Source organism: Phaseolus vulgaris, chromosome 5 (genome assembly GCF_051622355.1).
Source record: "Phaseolus vulgaris cultivar YP4 chromosome 5, ASM5162235v1, whole genome shotgun sequence".
Taxonomy (NCBI): domain Eukaryota; kingdom Viridiplantae; phylum Streptophyta; class Magnoliopsida; order Fabales; family Fabaceae; genus Phaseolus; species Phaseolus vulgaris.
Genome location: NC_143502.1, coordinates 341,472 through 356,513, shown reverse-complemented (window position 1 = coordinate 356,513; position 15,042 = coordinate 341,472). Strand labels below are relative to the sequence as shown.

The 15,042-nt window shown below is 34.1% G+C and overlaps 2 protein-coding genes across 11 annotated transcripts; both read left to right on the top strand.

Moving 5' to 3' along the window:
* The first annotated feature begins 218 nt into the window (after window positions 1–218).
* Window positions 219–8,421, top strand: ATSPS4F (Sucrose-phosphate synthase family protein). Of its 5 annotated transcripts, none has more exons than XM_068642629.2 (14): window positions 219–1,010; window positions 2,698–2,787; window positions 3,229–3,461; window positions 4,250–4,313; window positions 4,452–4,654; window positions 4,840–5,320; window positions 5,415–5,546; window positions 5,779–5,910; window positions 6,005–6,181; window positions 6,383–6,436; window positions 6,566–6,628; window positions 6,711–7,541; window positions 7,832–7,959; window positions 8,042–8,421. In XM_068642629.2, exons 1-14 carry the CDS (start codon window positions 783–785, stop codon window positions 8,316–8,318), a joined length of 3,093 nt encoding a protein of 1,030 aa, XP_068498730.2. In that variant the 5' UTR covers window positions 219–782; the 3' UTR covers window positions 8,319–8,421. The 5 variants fall into 5 exon arrangements, 4 of the variants coding, with proteins under 4 accessions (XP_068498730.2, XP_090158170.1, XP_068498731.2 ...); XR_016520808.1 differs by having other exon boundaries at window positions 572–1,010; window positions 6,355–6,436; XM_090302044.1 differs by having other exon boundaries at window positions 589–1,010; window positions 4,452–4,684.
* An 846-nt stretch (window positions 8,422–9,267) lies between these two features.
* Window positions 9,268–14,327, top strand: GDPD4 (PLC-like phosphodiesterases superfamily protein). 6 transcript variants are annotated; one of them, XM_090302045.1, is made up of 9 exons: window positions 9,268–9,536; window positions 9,642–9,728; window positions 10,340–10,437; window positions 11,251–11,315; window positions 11,571–11,651; window positions 11,810–11,902; window positions 12,588–12,677; window positions 13,816–13,943; window positions 14,029–14,327. In XM_090302045.1, exons 4-9 carry the CDS (start codon window positions 11,301–11,303, stop codon window positions 14,186–14,188), a joined length of 567 nt encoding a protein of 188 aa, XP_090158171.1. In that variant the 5' UTR covers window positions 9,268–9,536; window positions 9,642–9,728; window positions 10,340–10,437; window positions 11,251–11,300; the 3' UTR covers window positions 14,189–14,327. The 6 variants fall into 6 exon arrangements, with proteins under 6 accessions (XP_090158171.1, XP_068498732.1, XP_090158172.1 ...); XM_068642631.1 differs by having other exon boundaries at window positions 9,273–9,536; window positions 11,255–11,315; XM_090302046.1 differs by having other exon boundaries at window positions 9,314–9,536; window positions 11,206–11,315.
* The last annotated feature ends 715 nt before the right edge of the window (window positions 14,328–15,042 follow it).

The following is a 15,042-nucleotide window of genomic DNA, read 5'->3' as shown; positions in this document are numbered from 1 at the left end:
TTTGCTTTTGCATCTAATTCTTTTAAAGACAAAAATAGTTCTATTTAGGTATAACAATGGAAAGAAGTTAATGAATTGCATGCAAGATATTGTACTTTATGTTATCTTCCTTTGAGAAAAAACCAGTAAGGTATAAATATATCAGTTGTTCTTTAACAGATGTCTTGCAAAATACATGTTACCAAAACAACTTTAATTAGGTATGCCTACTTATATGAACTTTATCTTCTTTTTCTAAAGGAAATGTTACACTTTTTCTTATCCCACTAAAAAAAAATGCATGAACTTCACATAAACTGCAAATACCTAGATCCTTCAAGTAGGCAACTGAATGAATTATGAAGGCAAATGGAGAATATAGCAAAAGAATGAGGATATTTCATATTTGGTTCACATAATACCTTTCATGCAAGGAATATGAGATAGGGAATCAAATCAAAGCCACCCATTTCTTATATTCTCACAAGCTTTTTTAAAAAATGTACATAATATTCTCTTTTCTAAGTGGAATATTTTATAAATATAAAATGGAATTGTGAACAAAAAGAAAAGCCTTTATAAAGAACTTATTGTCCAAGTCTTGGTTTCAAACCAGAACCATTTCTCACAATTGAAACCACAACACCTTCTTCTACCTTTATCTTAACAAAATTTCAATTTGTTTATATGCATTCAGCAATGATTTTTTGGTTACAAAGCATGTGCAATGAAATGATACAATGATGTCACTGAATTTCAAGAGGGTCACAGAGTGAAGAGGTTTACTTGCTTTTTGTTCAAACATGGCTGCTGTGAATGAATGGCTAAATGGCTATTTGGAGGCCATTTTGGACGTGGGAAGCAGTGTGAGGAAGAAGAAGAAGAATGATGGTAAAGTCAAGATTGCAAAGTTTGAAGAAGAGAACAAAGATGAGAGGGTAGAAAAGCTGTTTAATCCCACCACCAAGTACTTTGTTGAAGAAGTTGTCAATAGCTTTGATGAACATGACCTTTACAGGACTTGGGTTAAGGTTTGTCTAAATTTTTTTTTCTGTCTCTCTGCTTTTAGTCACTGAAATTTTGACTGATATGCCACAAAACCAGTTTTCATTTACATGCTCTACTATTTTATAGGATTAAGATTATCCAGTTATTAGTAGATGTCAAGGGGTAAGAGTGGTTTGAATTCTCTTTGATTTTGGTATGAATCTTCCAAATTTTAAGTATATGGAAGCTACTCAAGTTACTACATTCAAGATATTCTATGTTTTGGTATTTAGTGATTTTGTTCTTGTTTATAATGAAAAAGCACACTCTCATAAGTTAAACAATAAAAGTGGTTAAAATGATCATTTATTTTGATTTTTAAACTATGCGACATTTGATTATATAAAAACAACTAGGTTCTTGAGTGAAGAAGAAGTAAGGATGACAAAATGGGTTAACTTTTTGAATTTGTCAATTGCTCTGGCCCGCCAACCTGTCTTTTTTTTACTTTTGATACTTTTAAAGAGCGATCTCATATTTTTTGAATAAAAATTGGTGGTGGTCAATGTTTTATATAGAACTTTATTTATATTAATTTCTTTATACATCATTTGACTCATCGAATTATGATTGATATTTACTTTATTTTGATAGGTATTAAACTTTCTTTTATTAGAGTATTAAAATTTGATTTAATTTTATTTATCTTAATTATATTTTTATTGTCGAAAAATTGATATCAATTATTATAACCAAGTAACTAGATCTAAAATAAAAAAATTACAAATAAATAAAAAAATTGAAAAGTAAAGGGTCAGTCCGCCAACCCACCGCACAACCTTGACAGGTCCGTCTGTCCCGCCCCACTTTTTGATGGACCAATGGTGGGTCGGCTGATACGTTTTGCCACCCCTAAAAAGAAAGATAAATTCTATGTATATATTTTTTAGTAGAATATATATAAAAAAGGGAAGGTTGATGATAAATTATATCTGAATTTCATGTGGCACAAATTTTGGATTTTTATAATAAGTGAAAGAAGATATTTACATCAGATTGGGACCACTTTTATATAAAGGGAGAAATTGTAGCTTCTGAATACATTTTGTGGGGTGGAAGATAGCAACTAGCTGATGATGTTCACCAATTGGTGCCATCATTACAACTTTTCAATACATATATAATCTAATAATAAATCTACTGATTTTTACAATAATTATTTATATTGTCTTTTTATTGATTTCTAATGTGAAATTATGTACACCATACTATATAAAATTTAAACTCTTTCTTTCATAGTCCTTTAAATTCAACCATATGCATGAATTGACAAAAAGAAAAAAGAGTTTGCTACTTGCAACTTGCAAGTATGTTATAACCTTCAAGTTAAATGCAGAGTTATATGAAATATGATTTTCCAAGGAAAAATAACAGGATTTCCTCACACCAACATGAATTGAACAATCTATGTAAAATTGATTTAGCATGGTAGAGGGAAAAAGTTTTGGCATACACAGAATAGAAAATGCAGTTAACAATAAAAGTGTAGAATATAGTCTCTTGGTAAAGATTGATGAAGCCATATTTTTGGGATGATGTGAGTATAGGAAGGAAGCAGCATGAATAAATTGGTAGTAAAAGTGGAAAATGGTTGGAGAGAAAAGGAAGAAGATGCAGTTTTGTGAAAGCCTAAGTGGAAGCATGAGTAATGGAGATTGATGCATGATGCAGGTAACAGCTACAAGGAATATCCGTGAACGTAGTAACAGGTTGGAGAATATGTGCTGGCGCATATGGCACCTCACTCGCAAAAAGAAACAGGTAACATTACATGCTTTCTCATTATCACTTCAGCAAAGTGTTTGTTTGACACATTAACATGTCATTGAATAGGCGTGTCTGTGCTTCATAGCTTATCGTATCAGCATTATAGTTATGTTACTTTGAATATATGGAATGAACTATATTTTTGGAGATCTTACCTCGACAAAAGATAAAAACATTTCAGAATATATAAGTGAGTGCAAACCTCAGCTTATAAGCTGGTTTTGTAAGAACATTTCAGAACATATAAATGAGTGTCAACCTCACCTTATAAGTCGGTTTTATAAGGTTGAGTTAGACTTAAAGTCCACTTCTTTTAATTATATCACATTTAATTTAGCTTAGTCTAGCTTTGAAAAGTAGTTAAATCCTCTTATGTGTAATATCAAACTTAAACTTAATTATTCTCAGAACAAAGGTTATTTATAATTGTTGCAGATTGCATGTGATGATGCTCAAAGGCTAGCAAGAAGGCGTCTTGATCGTGAAGAAGGGCGTAATGATGCTGCAAATGACCTTTCTGAGCTCTCAGAAGGTGAGAAAGAAAAAGGTGATGCCAGTAATAATGGGTTGGAACCTCATGTCAAGGATGATATTCCCAGAATCATGTCTGAAATGCAACTTTGGTCGGAGGATGATAACTCTAGGAACCTTTATATTGTCCTAATCAGGTATTACATACATTATTCATTCAATCAGAAATCATTGTTGGTATGTTGTTAGAGATTACAATTAGAGATAAAAAGACATTTCATAATATATACATGAGTCTTAATAAATCGATTTTATAAGATTGAATTAGGCTTAAAAGTCCACTTCTTAGTATATGTTATGTTATCTAAAAGCTAATAAATTTCACAATGGATTCTGATCATACAATAATATAAACTTGAAATGAATGTAAAATTTTACAGAGGTTTTATGATTCTGTATAGTTCTAATAGTCCATTATTTTATTTTGTCCCTTCTTTGGTATGATTAAAGTTATTTGTTATATTTGATTGCTATATATTCAAATTTAGAGTTTGAAATGTACAAAGAAATATATATTGATCTCAAATTTCATTAGTTTATGCACATGTAAGATGAATTTGCTTATGTTTGTGTGGATTTAATTTAACTTTGCTGTAATTAAAGAGGTTTAATAAATTTAAACCAAGACCCAATTACAAACTTTAAAAGTACAGAGACTTATTAAATTTTTTTAAAATAGTTCAATTCAACAACTACTGCTTTAACTTAACTAAAAATATGTGAAAAACTGTGTCAATGAAAGGCTAATCCATGTAAGACATTCTTTTAACTTTGTGCATTTGCCCAAATGAAAAGCTTTTACCTTTCACAATAACTTGATTCCTGTATTCATTCATTCAAGTTCATCACAAATATAACAGGAGTAAGGCATTAAAACTGACAACTTTGTAGTTATTATTTTCACAGTTTTAATGTTGTCATGTAGTATTCATGGTTTGGTACGAGGTGATAATATGGAACTTGGGAGAGATTCTGATACTGGTGGTCAGGTATCTGTTTACTCAGCAACCAAACTTTTGTCCTATGGCTATAATATTTTTCTTTGTTAAGAACCAAACTTAGCATAATAAACTTTTGTCCTATGGCTATTACTTTGTCACCATTATTTGTTTTTGCTTCAATCTCAGGTGAAATATGTAGTGGAACTTGCTCGTGCTCTAGCCAACACAAAAGGAGTTTACCGTGTTGATCTATTGACTAGACAAATAGCTTCACCAGGAGAAGTGGATTCCAGCTATGGAGAGCCTATTGAGATGTTGTCTTGCCCCTCTGATGGCAGTGACTGTGGAGGAGCATATATCATTCGTCTTCCTTGTGGACCTCGTGATAAGTAAGAACCACACATGAGTTTTCATTTGGGGTAAGGTCATAAAATGGAACTTGATTAGTAGAAGGTGTTGGAGATCCCACATCGACAGTGTATAAGTGGGTGTAAATTTCACCTCATAAACTAGTTTTATGAGGTTGAGTTAGGCTTAAAGTCCATTTCTTAATAGAAGACATTGATTGATGCAGGTACATACCAAAAGAATCCCTTTGGCCTCACTTACCTGAATTTGTGGATGGTTCTTTGAGTCACATTGTGAACATGGCAAGAGTTTTGGGGGAGCAAGTGAATGATGGAAAGCCAACATGGCCTTATGTTATCCATGGTCACTATGCTGATGCTGGGGAGGTAGCAGCACACTTATCTGGTGCATTGAATGTGCCTATGGTGCTCACCGGTCACTCGTTAGGCCGGAACAAGTTTGAGCAGTTGCTGAAGCAAGGGAGGCTCTCCAGGGAGGCCATAAATGCAACCTACAAGATCATGAGGAGGATTGAGGCTGAGGAGTTTGGTGTGGATGCTGCTGAAATGGTTGTCACCAGCACAAGGCAAGAGATTGAAGAGCAATGGGGACTGTATGATGGGTTTGATCTCAAGTTGGAGAGGAAGCTTAGGGCGAGGAGAAGACGTGGAGTGAGTTGCCTAGGAAGACACATGCCAAGGATGGTGGTATGCACAATGTCACTATTTTCTTGATGGTTTTTTCTTGTCAAACAATGTTCACAGATGCTGAAGTGTGTCTTGCTTCTGAATCTTGTCACAGGTCATTCCACCAGGCATGGACTTCAGCTATGTCACAACACAAGACACAGTGGAAGGTGAAGGGGATCTCAAGTCACTCATTGGATCCAACAGAGCTCAAAGCAAAATGAACTTGCCTCCAATTTGGTCTGAGGTCTTACAATCTTCCCTACATTCACCATTTTTTCATCACAGCAATTCTTGCATCACATTAGCACATTGCTTATAAGCACAACAAATGAACAATTCTAAATAACATTTTAAAAAGCTTCTGCATGATTCTTTTTATTGGTTGTGCATGTAAATATTGTGATTATACAAGAAATACTTGTAAAATGAGGAATTGTAACTTTTTCTCCTAAGATGAAGTGTGTTGTGCCATGCAGATAATGAGGTTTTTCACAAATCCTCACAAACCAACAATACTAGCCTTGTCTCGCCCTGACCCAAAGAAAAATGTCATGACTTTGCTCAAGGCCTTTGGGGAATGCCTGGCCCTAAGGAAGCTAGCTAACTTGGTGAGTTTTTCCCTTCTGTTTGAAAAAAAAAATGTAGATTTGGCATATGATTATCAGCATGTGATGGAGTGACATGTTTCTACTTTTGTGGCAGACCCTCATACTTGGCAACAGAGATGACATAGAAGAAATGTCTAACAGCAGCTCCACTGTTCTTACCATGGTGCTCAAGCTCATTGACAAGTATGATTTGTATGGCCAAGTGGCTTACCCCAAGCATCACAAGCAATCTGAAGTTCCAGATATATATCGTCTGGCTGCAAAGACCAAGGTGCATTCTTTGATAGACAAAGCATGGAAAAACTCAAGTTCAAAACACTTTTTGTTCTTTGACCTATTGAAGTCATTTGTTAAACAATCAAACCAAAATGTCTTAATTGTTGTCTTGAAAGTTTATCTGACTGTAACTGCCTTGTCTTTTTTGAACATTATATTTGCTAACAGTAACACATGGGGGTTTTGTCTCTTGAAGGGTGTTTTCATCAACCCTGCTCTGGTGGAACCATTTGGTCTCACACTAATAGAGGTAAACCAATAAACTAGATTAATTTTTCAGATAGCTAATAGCCTCAGTGACATTCAGCTTATGAAATATGATTCACACAATTCACTACACAGAAAATTACATTGCTTCCTTGTTCTTCCCACATTACAGGCAGCAGCTTATGGTTTACCTGTTGTTGCAACAAAAAATGGAGGGCCAGTGGATATTCTGAAGGTACACTGCAAATTATAGAATCCATTTTCTCCTATTTTTACTTTGTTTATGTTCTTTCATCATGTGTTACATATCATTGCAGGCACTCAACAATGGACTCTTGATTGATCCACATGACCAGAAAGCCATAGAAGAGGCACTCCTAAAGCTTGTTGCAGACAAAAATCTTTGGCTAGAATGCCGCAAAAACGGCCTAAAAAACATCCATCGTTTCTCATGGCCTGAACACTGCCGCAACTACCTCTCCCATGTTGAACATGGCAAGAACAGCCGCTCCACCTCACTCTTGGAAATTACACCAATTGCTGAAGAACCAATCAGTGACTCACTGAGAGATGTAGAAGACATTTCTTTCAGATTTTCCACCGAAGGAGACTCCAAGATGAATGGTGAGACGGACCCTGCAGCAAGGCAGAAGCAGATTATTGAAGCAATCATGTGCAGGGTCTCTTCCACTGGCAATTCTAACAACAGTTACTTCCCTGGTAGGAGGCAAAGTCTTGTGGTAGTTGCTGCTGATTGTTATGACAATGATGGAAACTTAGCTAAGGCTTTTCAGACAATCATCTTGAATGTGATGAAAGTGGCGCAACCAGACAAAATTGGTGTGGTGCTGCTTACTGGTTTAAGTTTACAAGAGACAATTGAAGCATTGAACAGCTCCCAAGTGAACTTAGAGGAATTTGATGCTGTGGTTTGCAACAGTGGAAGTGAAATGTATTTTCCATGGAAAGATTTGATGACTGATGCTGATTATGAGGCCCATGTTGAGTATGCATGGCCAGGTGAGAATATTGGCTCAACAATACCAAGGCTTGCTAGAATTGATGACCAAGAGGAGAATGACATTGTAGAGTATGGCAGTGCTTGCAGTTCAAGGTGCTTCTCCTATAGTTTGAAACCTGAAGCCATGGTAAGATGACATGTTTCTTTCCTTTTGGAGATTCATGACTAAATATTATTTGCAAATTTCACCTTATAAACCAGTTTTATGAGGTGGACTTATTAAAGTCCACTTCTTAATTCTTATATCAGAGCCATTTAAAGAGTCTATGCTAGCGAGAGTTGGTTGAGTCTGGTATATAAGTGGGTGTAAACCTCATTTTATAAGCTGGTTTAAATGTTAAAATACAAGATCCAAGTGAATGGTTAAACTTTTCTTAAATGCTGTAACTTTTTGAAATTTGTGATGAGAATTTGCAGACCCGGAAGATAGATGAGCTTCGGCAAAGGCTTCGAATGAGAGGCTTACGTTGTAACCTTGTCTACACTCATGCAGGAGTGAGGTTAAATGTGATACCACTGTTTGCTTCAAGAAAACAAGCCTTAAGGTGAGGAGCATTGTTGCCTCTTCAAATGTTCATAATTCGTAGACCCTTATGATGATGATGTTGTTGTTGTGTGTGCATTCAGGTATCTGTCAGTTAAGTGGGGGATTGATCTATCAAAAGTGGTTGTATTTGTGGGAGAAAAAGGAGATACAGATTATGAAGAACTCATGGGTGGCATACAGAAGACAGTTGTTCTGAGAGGGGCTGTTGAATGTGGCAGTGAAAGGCTTGTTCGAAGTGAAGACAGTTACAGAAGAGAAGATGTGTTCTTCCTAGATAGCCCCAACATTATCTATGCAGAGAAGAGCTATGAGGACTGTGATATTTCAGCAGTTCTTGAGCATCTCAAACTATCATGATCTTTGTTTTGCTCACTATTATCCCTAAACATAGAAATAACTACAATGTATACCCCTCACTTTCAATAACACACGCCAAATAAATCTCTAATTTCATTTCTCACTCCAACATGCTATAGAAACTACTTATATATAAATTAAAAATATTTATGTTGGAGATCCGACATCGACTAGTAGAGATATAGGTATTTTGTTGCAAAATTAATCTTATAAATCACTTTTATAGGTTGAGTTAGACTTATAATTCACTTCTTACTATTGTGAGTCATTTAAAACCTATTCTAACGAGAGTATGTTGACCTTAACATACCATCAGCTATTGAACCACTCATATATATAGTCTCCTTCTTACTATTGTGTGAGTCGTTTAAAACTTATTCTAATGAGAGTTTGTTGACCTTAACATACCATCAATTATCGGACCATCCATATATATATTAGCATTAAACTCAAAGTGTCATTAGTTTTATTTTGAAATTTGAGTAGGCAATAATTATTACCTTTAATTCTAGTTTTGAATGTCATTTATACTATGATTTTAAATGTAATTTATAGTATAGGTTTTATGAGAGAGAAGGTAAAATCTAAGAAGTCAATTGTTATATTATTTAGAAAGATTATATTCTTATTTAAAAAGTAGCAGTGAAATAAAAGTTATATTCTTTATTCACAATATATAGTCTAATGCGGAGTTAGAAAGTCTCCGCATAAGAGGTGTGTTGGATATCCTACATAATGATCCGTAAAGAAGGTAAATTCACTTACGAAGTATTTATGTAATTCATTAAATAATGTTGAATTATTTTAGAGAGATCAAAATTAAGGAGTTTTTGTAGAGAGAAGCAAGAGAACTAAATTGATGAAAAATGTTAATTAAATGTGACTATTTTTATTGGAAAAATAAAATATGATAAAACTTATTTCTAGTTTGATGACTTAACGGTATTGCGAGAAGGCGTATTTATAAGAAGTTTTGTTGACGTGATTTCAATTCTGTTATTGCTCTGCGTCGTTTCCTTCTTCACCCTAACTCCGGAAAAAAACCAGACGAAACGATCGGCGATTTGAGAAAAGCGAGCAATGATGCGTAGCTCGAGATCTAGAACGGGAAGAAGTGTGTTGAAGCTTCCTTCGCGGAACATCATCATTCTCTCTCTCGCCATCTTCGCCATTATTCCTCCCATTTTCTTCCATTTTCGCCTCCGACGCTTCCACCAGGTTCCATTCTTCCTTCACTCGCTCTGTGCTGAACTAAATTCTTCATAAACTGCGCCGTTTTCATTTCCTATGTAATTCATTATTGTAACTGTTCCTGAGCCGCAGATTCAATTCATGAGATGCCGTTGGCTCAACGATCCTCCTCTCGTCTGCGCGCACGGTGGCGATTCCTCCAAGGCTCCTCCAAACACCGTAGCCTTCTATATCTCTCTACTTCGTTTTACGTTTTTTCATTTTATGTTATGGCTGTTAATTCTGCATTCTTCGCTCTATTACCTTCGTTTAACCTTTTTTTTTTTTCTTCATGTTATAGTTTATAGTTTTGGATACTTCGATTAACCTTTTGCATTTCATGCTATAATTGTTAGTTTTGGTTTCTCTAAACACCGTAGCCTTCTCTCTCTCTTCTTTGTTTTACGTTTTTTTTTTTCATTTTATGTTATAGCTGTTAATTCTGCATTCTTCGCTTTATTTACTTCGTTTAACCTTTTTCTTTTCTTTTCATGTTATAGTTTATAGTTTTGGATTCTTCGTTTAACCTTTTGCATTTCATGCTATAATTGTTAATTTCGGTTTCTTCGTTCATTAATTTGATGCTATAGTTGTTCATTTCGGATTCTTTGTTTATCATTTCTTGTCATAGTTGTTCGTTTCGGATTCTTCGTTTAAGCTTTTTTTTTTATTTTGTATTTCATGTTATTGTTGCTAATTTCGGATTCTTCTGATTTTTATTTTCGTTGTTTTTCTTTTTTTGTTTCATGTTATGTTATGGTTTCTGATTCCGGATTCTTTTCTGCCCGCAGATGGCTTCGTATTTCCACGCTGTTCAGTCTCGCGCGGATTGCATTGAGATCGACGTTTCTCGTTCTTCAGACGGAATTCTGTTTGCTCTTCACGACAGGTACTTTTGCCTTCTTCTCAACGTCCTTAACTCTATTTCCGTACTATTATTTGTTGAAACCATTTTCTATCTCACATCTGTTGCCTTTATGAAGTCATCTACAAATTTCATGATATTTGAGGTTTTCTTGTGATAACTGGTTAGTGCACCTTGATAAAAGCACATTTCTTAACTCAGTTAGATCTACCTTGAAAAAATTAGGCTAACAGAATTGTGTTCCCTGATCTACATTTTAGTTAGGTTTCAGTTTCGTCCCTTAACATTTAGGAAGCTTCACTTTGGTCTCTTATAAAAGACCACAGTGAAACTTCTTCAGAACAACTTGTTAACTCAATTAAATGCAGTACTATCTTATTTGAAAGAATTAGGCAAAAGTAGACTTTTATTCCCTTACATTTACGTTTTAGTTTTTCTCTTTAGTTCATTTAGCTTTGATACTTATAGTGTGTCTGTGAGATTAAATTAGTCTTTTCATTCATTTTTGTACCTTTGGGCATCGATCTTGGCTAACGGGGCATCTTCTCTCACAGTTTGCCACGTGTCACTAATTTGACCAAATTTGTGTGATAAATTAATGGAAGGTCAAATTTGGTTTAACAGAACAATTTTAAGGGACCAAGGTGAAACTTTTGAAATTAAATTAACAAACTGAAATTTAAAATATAGCCAAGGGACCCAGATTCTATTTTAGCCAAAAAAAATTAAGGTGTTCATTTTTATTTTTTTTTTTTATTGTTTTTTAACTGATTTAAATCTTTTTGTGTGAAGAGATAGGGTTATAACCACTTTGAGATTCATTCTCACACGATGCAGGCAGGGATTTGCAGCAGTTAACTGGAAACGCTAGTATAAAAGTTGGTTACATGAGCTCAAATGAGGTGAGACTGGCAGACTTCATTTTGTGCAACCTTTTCGTAGTGCTGCCAGTGTATTGTTTTTGGGGTTTCTAGTTTTGTTTTTCTAGATGGTCCTGCTATTTTCTAAGCACCGAAGTGGACTGCATTTTAGTTGTGGGTACATGTACATACATTTTAAGAACATTTCCATCATTCTTTTTCTCCCTTACTGAGAATTCTTTGAGACATTAGAAAGGAGTAACATTGACTAAGATTGTGTTCAGTTTATTTATGTAGATAAGAGAGCTTAGTCGTTCTCACCAGTCTATCTCGAAGTTTACTGATGAAACTATACTAACAATCCAAGATGCTCTGATGGTATGTTCACGAGATTCAGTAAATGCTCTTTCTTTTCTTCCCTGTTGGCTTTCACCATATTTGGTATACATGCTTCATCTTTTATATTATATTCTTTTTCTGCTATCAATGACAATTATCTCTTTAAAATGTTCTTTCCATGTTATACCTTTTTTTAGTTGACTGTAAATTCAGTACGTCGGATAGTTCTAGATGTTAAGGTTGGACCCCCATTTTATGAGAAAGAGCTTGCCAAAGATGTTCTCTCTGCTGTAAGTTAATACTTCTGTGCCTTACATGTTCATCTACTTGTGATTTTCAGTTCTTTTTTTCCTTATGATTTGTTTGAACAAGGACTGAGATAGGAAAGAAGAGTGAGGAATGATAAGAACAGGAGTTAGAGTAAAAATGGTATGATGTTTTGAGGGATAGAAATAGGAAGGAAGTGAGGTAGTTTTTTTCCGCTTGTTTGGATGAATGGAGAGAAATGATAATTATATGAAAAATATTTATAATAGTTAGAAAAATGTAATTTTTGATAGAATACTTTTTCTTGGCATAAAATTATATATTGTTTTTTTAAATTAAAAAAATTGTAATTCTAACAAATTTTAGAACATCAAAGAGTTATATTATTACATGGAAGATTTATATGTTATTTAATCTCCTTGTCTTACTCTTTCAACGGAATTGTTTGATTTCTTGGAGAAAACTTTCAAGAGTTGCTAGATTCTTCTAAACAAGTCACTCTTCCTTGTAGTGACTCCTTGTTCATCTTCAATCCTAATCATGTACCGGGACTAAAAGATGTTTGTGAACTTGTTGCCACGAACCCTAATCCTCTAAGCATTCATCCCTCTCCATTAAAACTGTTTTGATCTGGTGGCGAGTGTCCTTAGTTTTTCTGCTTTTGTGGCCATGTAGTTTCCATCTGTAATAACAATATATCTGTTTCAGGTGGAGAATACAGAGTGCAGCAACTGCGTCATATGGGCTAAAAGTGACAATGTAGCAAGGGATGTAATTAAACTCTCATCAAATATTACTGTAAGAAGCAGTTTATTTAGCTCTGTTTGCATGTCTTCTCATGTTTTGATGTTACCATTTTGTATGAAAATCTTCTATTGTTTTTATGATAGTTTTTCATTTACTATTATTTTAGGATTTCAGTCTAAAATGGTAAGGGAACTTAAGAGCAAAAGATTGTACTTTGGGTTGTATTGGCTTGTAGACCCACTTAGCATTGGAATTATGGCCGTTGCAAGTGACAATATAAACAGTGAATGATAATTAATGCTTAATAATAAGATAATGCTTCTGAGACTTGGTGTAAAAGTGGTGTGCAAATAACAGAATTCTTTATGCGAAGCATGGAATACCTTGGGCTGGTGTCAGATATCTATGCTCATTCATTGCATTTTAAGTCATTATTTGGAAAACAAAGTTATCAGGGCCCTCTATGCATTCTAATAAGTGATAGTTGCATTGCAGCACTAAAGAATATTGTAATTTTGATTCTTTAAGAGAATGGAAAATTGGATTTTAGATAGGAAGCTACCATTCATTCTTTTTGGATAAAAGAAATATTATTAGAGAAGGGGGAAGATAAGAATAGAGATTCTCCTTGGATGAACCAAAGAATCCACAGAAAAGAAAAACCGAACAGACAACTGAGCTAGTCATGAGGCGTGTCTTGACAGTCTTTACTCGTGTCTAAACGAAGGAATCTTTCCAAAAACCCATCAGCCGAGAACCTCCAAAAATCTAACATTAAAAACTCATGCATGACTTCCATGAACGCCTTATAACAATGCACATTAGTCATCTCAAAACCTCTAAAATATCATGACATGAGAAAGTGCTCAGAACTGAGTCTTTACCTATCCAACGTTAACCAAAAGTACTAGTCTTTTACTCTTCAAATAACCGTCAGTGGCAGTGGCAGTGTTATCATGATTGGTATTCTTATTGAATATTTCAGTACAAATAAAGAATTAACCTTAGTTAAAAAAAGGGAGGTAATTCATTATTGTTTGTAGATAAGGAAGTGGAAATAAGACTGAGGTTTAGTTGAATATTTTAGTTGTGCCTGATTAACTTTTTGATGACATGAAATTATTGGCATCATCATTGCGAAGCTGGAATTGTATTATAGATGTGTTATGTCTGGGGGATGATGATGCAGGTTGGGTACATTGTAATGACAGAACATTCTACTGGAGCTAGGACAAATTTGTTGAGAATGAAAGGTGCGGAGGTTGTCGGTGTCTACCATCGATTGATTAATGAAAAGCTCGTTAAAGTTCTGCACAGGTATGTTTTTTATTAAAGCATTTAGCATCTGGCAGCTTGCAGCAGGAACACAAGTTTTTATCATATTTAGCGTTGTAATGAACAGGAGGAACAAAAAGGTGTATGCTTGGACAGTTGATGATGAAGAATCCATGCGAAGGATGTTGTTTGAAGATGTTGATGCTATTGTTACCAGCGACCCAACTTCTCTTCAACGCCTAATGCAAGATATCAAGTTACAATGTCTTGAAGAAGGTTATGCATAATCACGCTCAAGTTTCTTTCAACAATACTTACTTTATTATGCTTCTTTTCATAATTTTACCAAATACTTTTTTCTACAATTAACTCCAATGTTCTTAAACACTATATTTTTTTTACTTATTTTAAATTTATTTCATTTAACGCGTGCAGTTGATTTTTACATTAAATTGAAACGTGACTTATTTTTAACATATACCATTTTATGAAACACAATTACATGAAGCAGCTATTAGTAGAGAATTATTGACACCCAATTACAACCGAATAAAGTTGCTTTTGGTTTAAACTTTTTTAGTTGGTATTCCTAAAATTATCTCTCTGTTCTACCAATTTTTTTTATAAAAAAAATGTGAGGAAGAAAATGATCTATCTATCTAAACTTAATATAATTAAATAGTGTAGTTTTCCGAGTAAAAGGTTATTAGTCAACGGTAGAATTTTAATAAAGATCCTTGGCGAAGGTTTGTAAAAGGTTATTAAATTGTGTATCTTCATATAATCTAATCTGCAATTGTCTTCTTTATGAAAGGAGCAAATCTTATATCCTACTTTTACAATCGATTCTCCACAATGTTTAATTTAATGTTCTTTTATAAAATTTATCAGTGATTTTTTTTTGACCTCTTAAATGTCAGAATTTAAAATAAATTGACGCTACGTGGGTAATTTATTTTATGTATGGTGGACAATACCACCAATTGTATAAATCAATTGGTATGAAATTATTTTTACTTGCTCAATAGTATCAAATTTAAATACTGAATACGAAATTGCAAAACAATTTCAGGAAAAACCTTATTATTGGACTTTAACAAAGTTTTCTTCCTGAATAATTTATATGATCTTTAAAAAATAT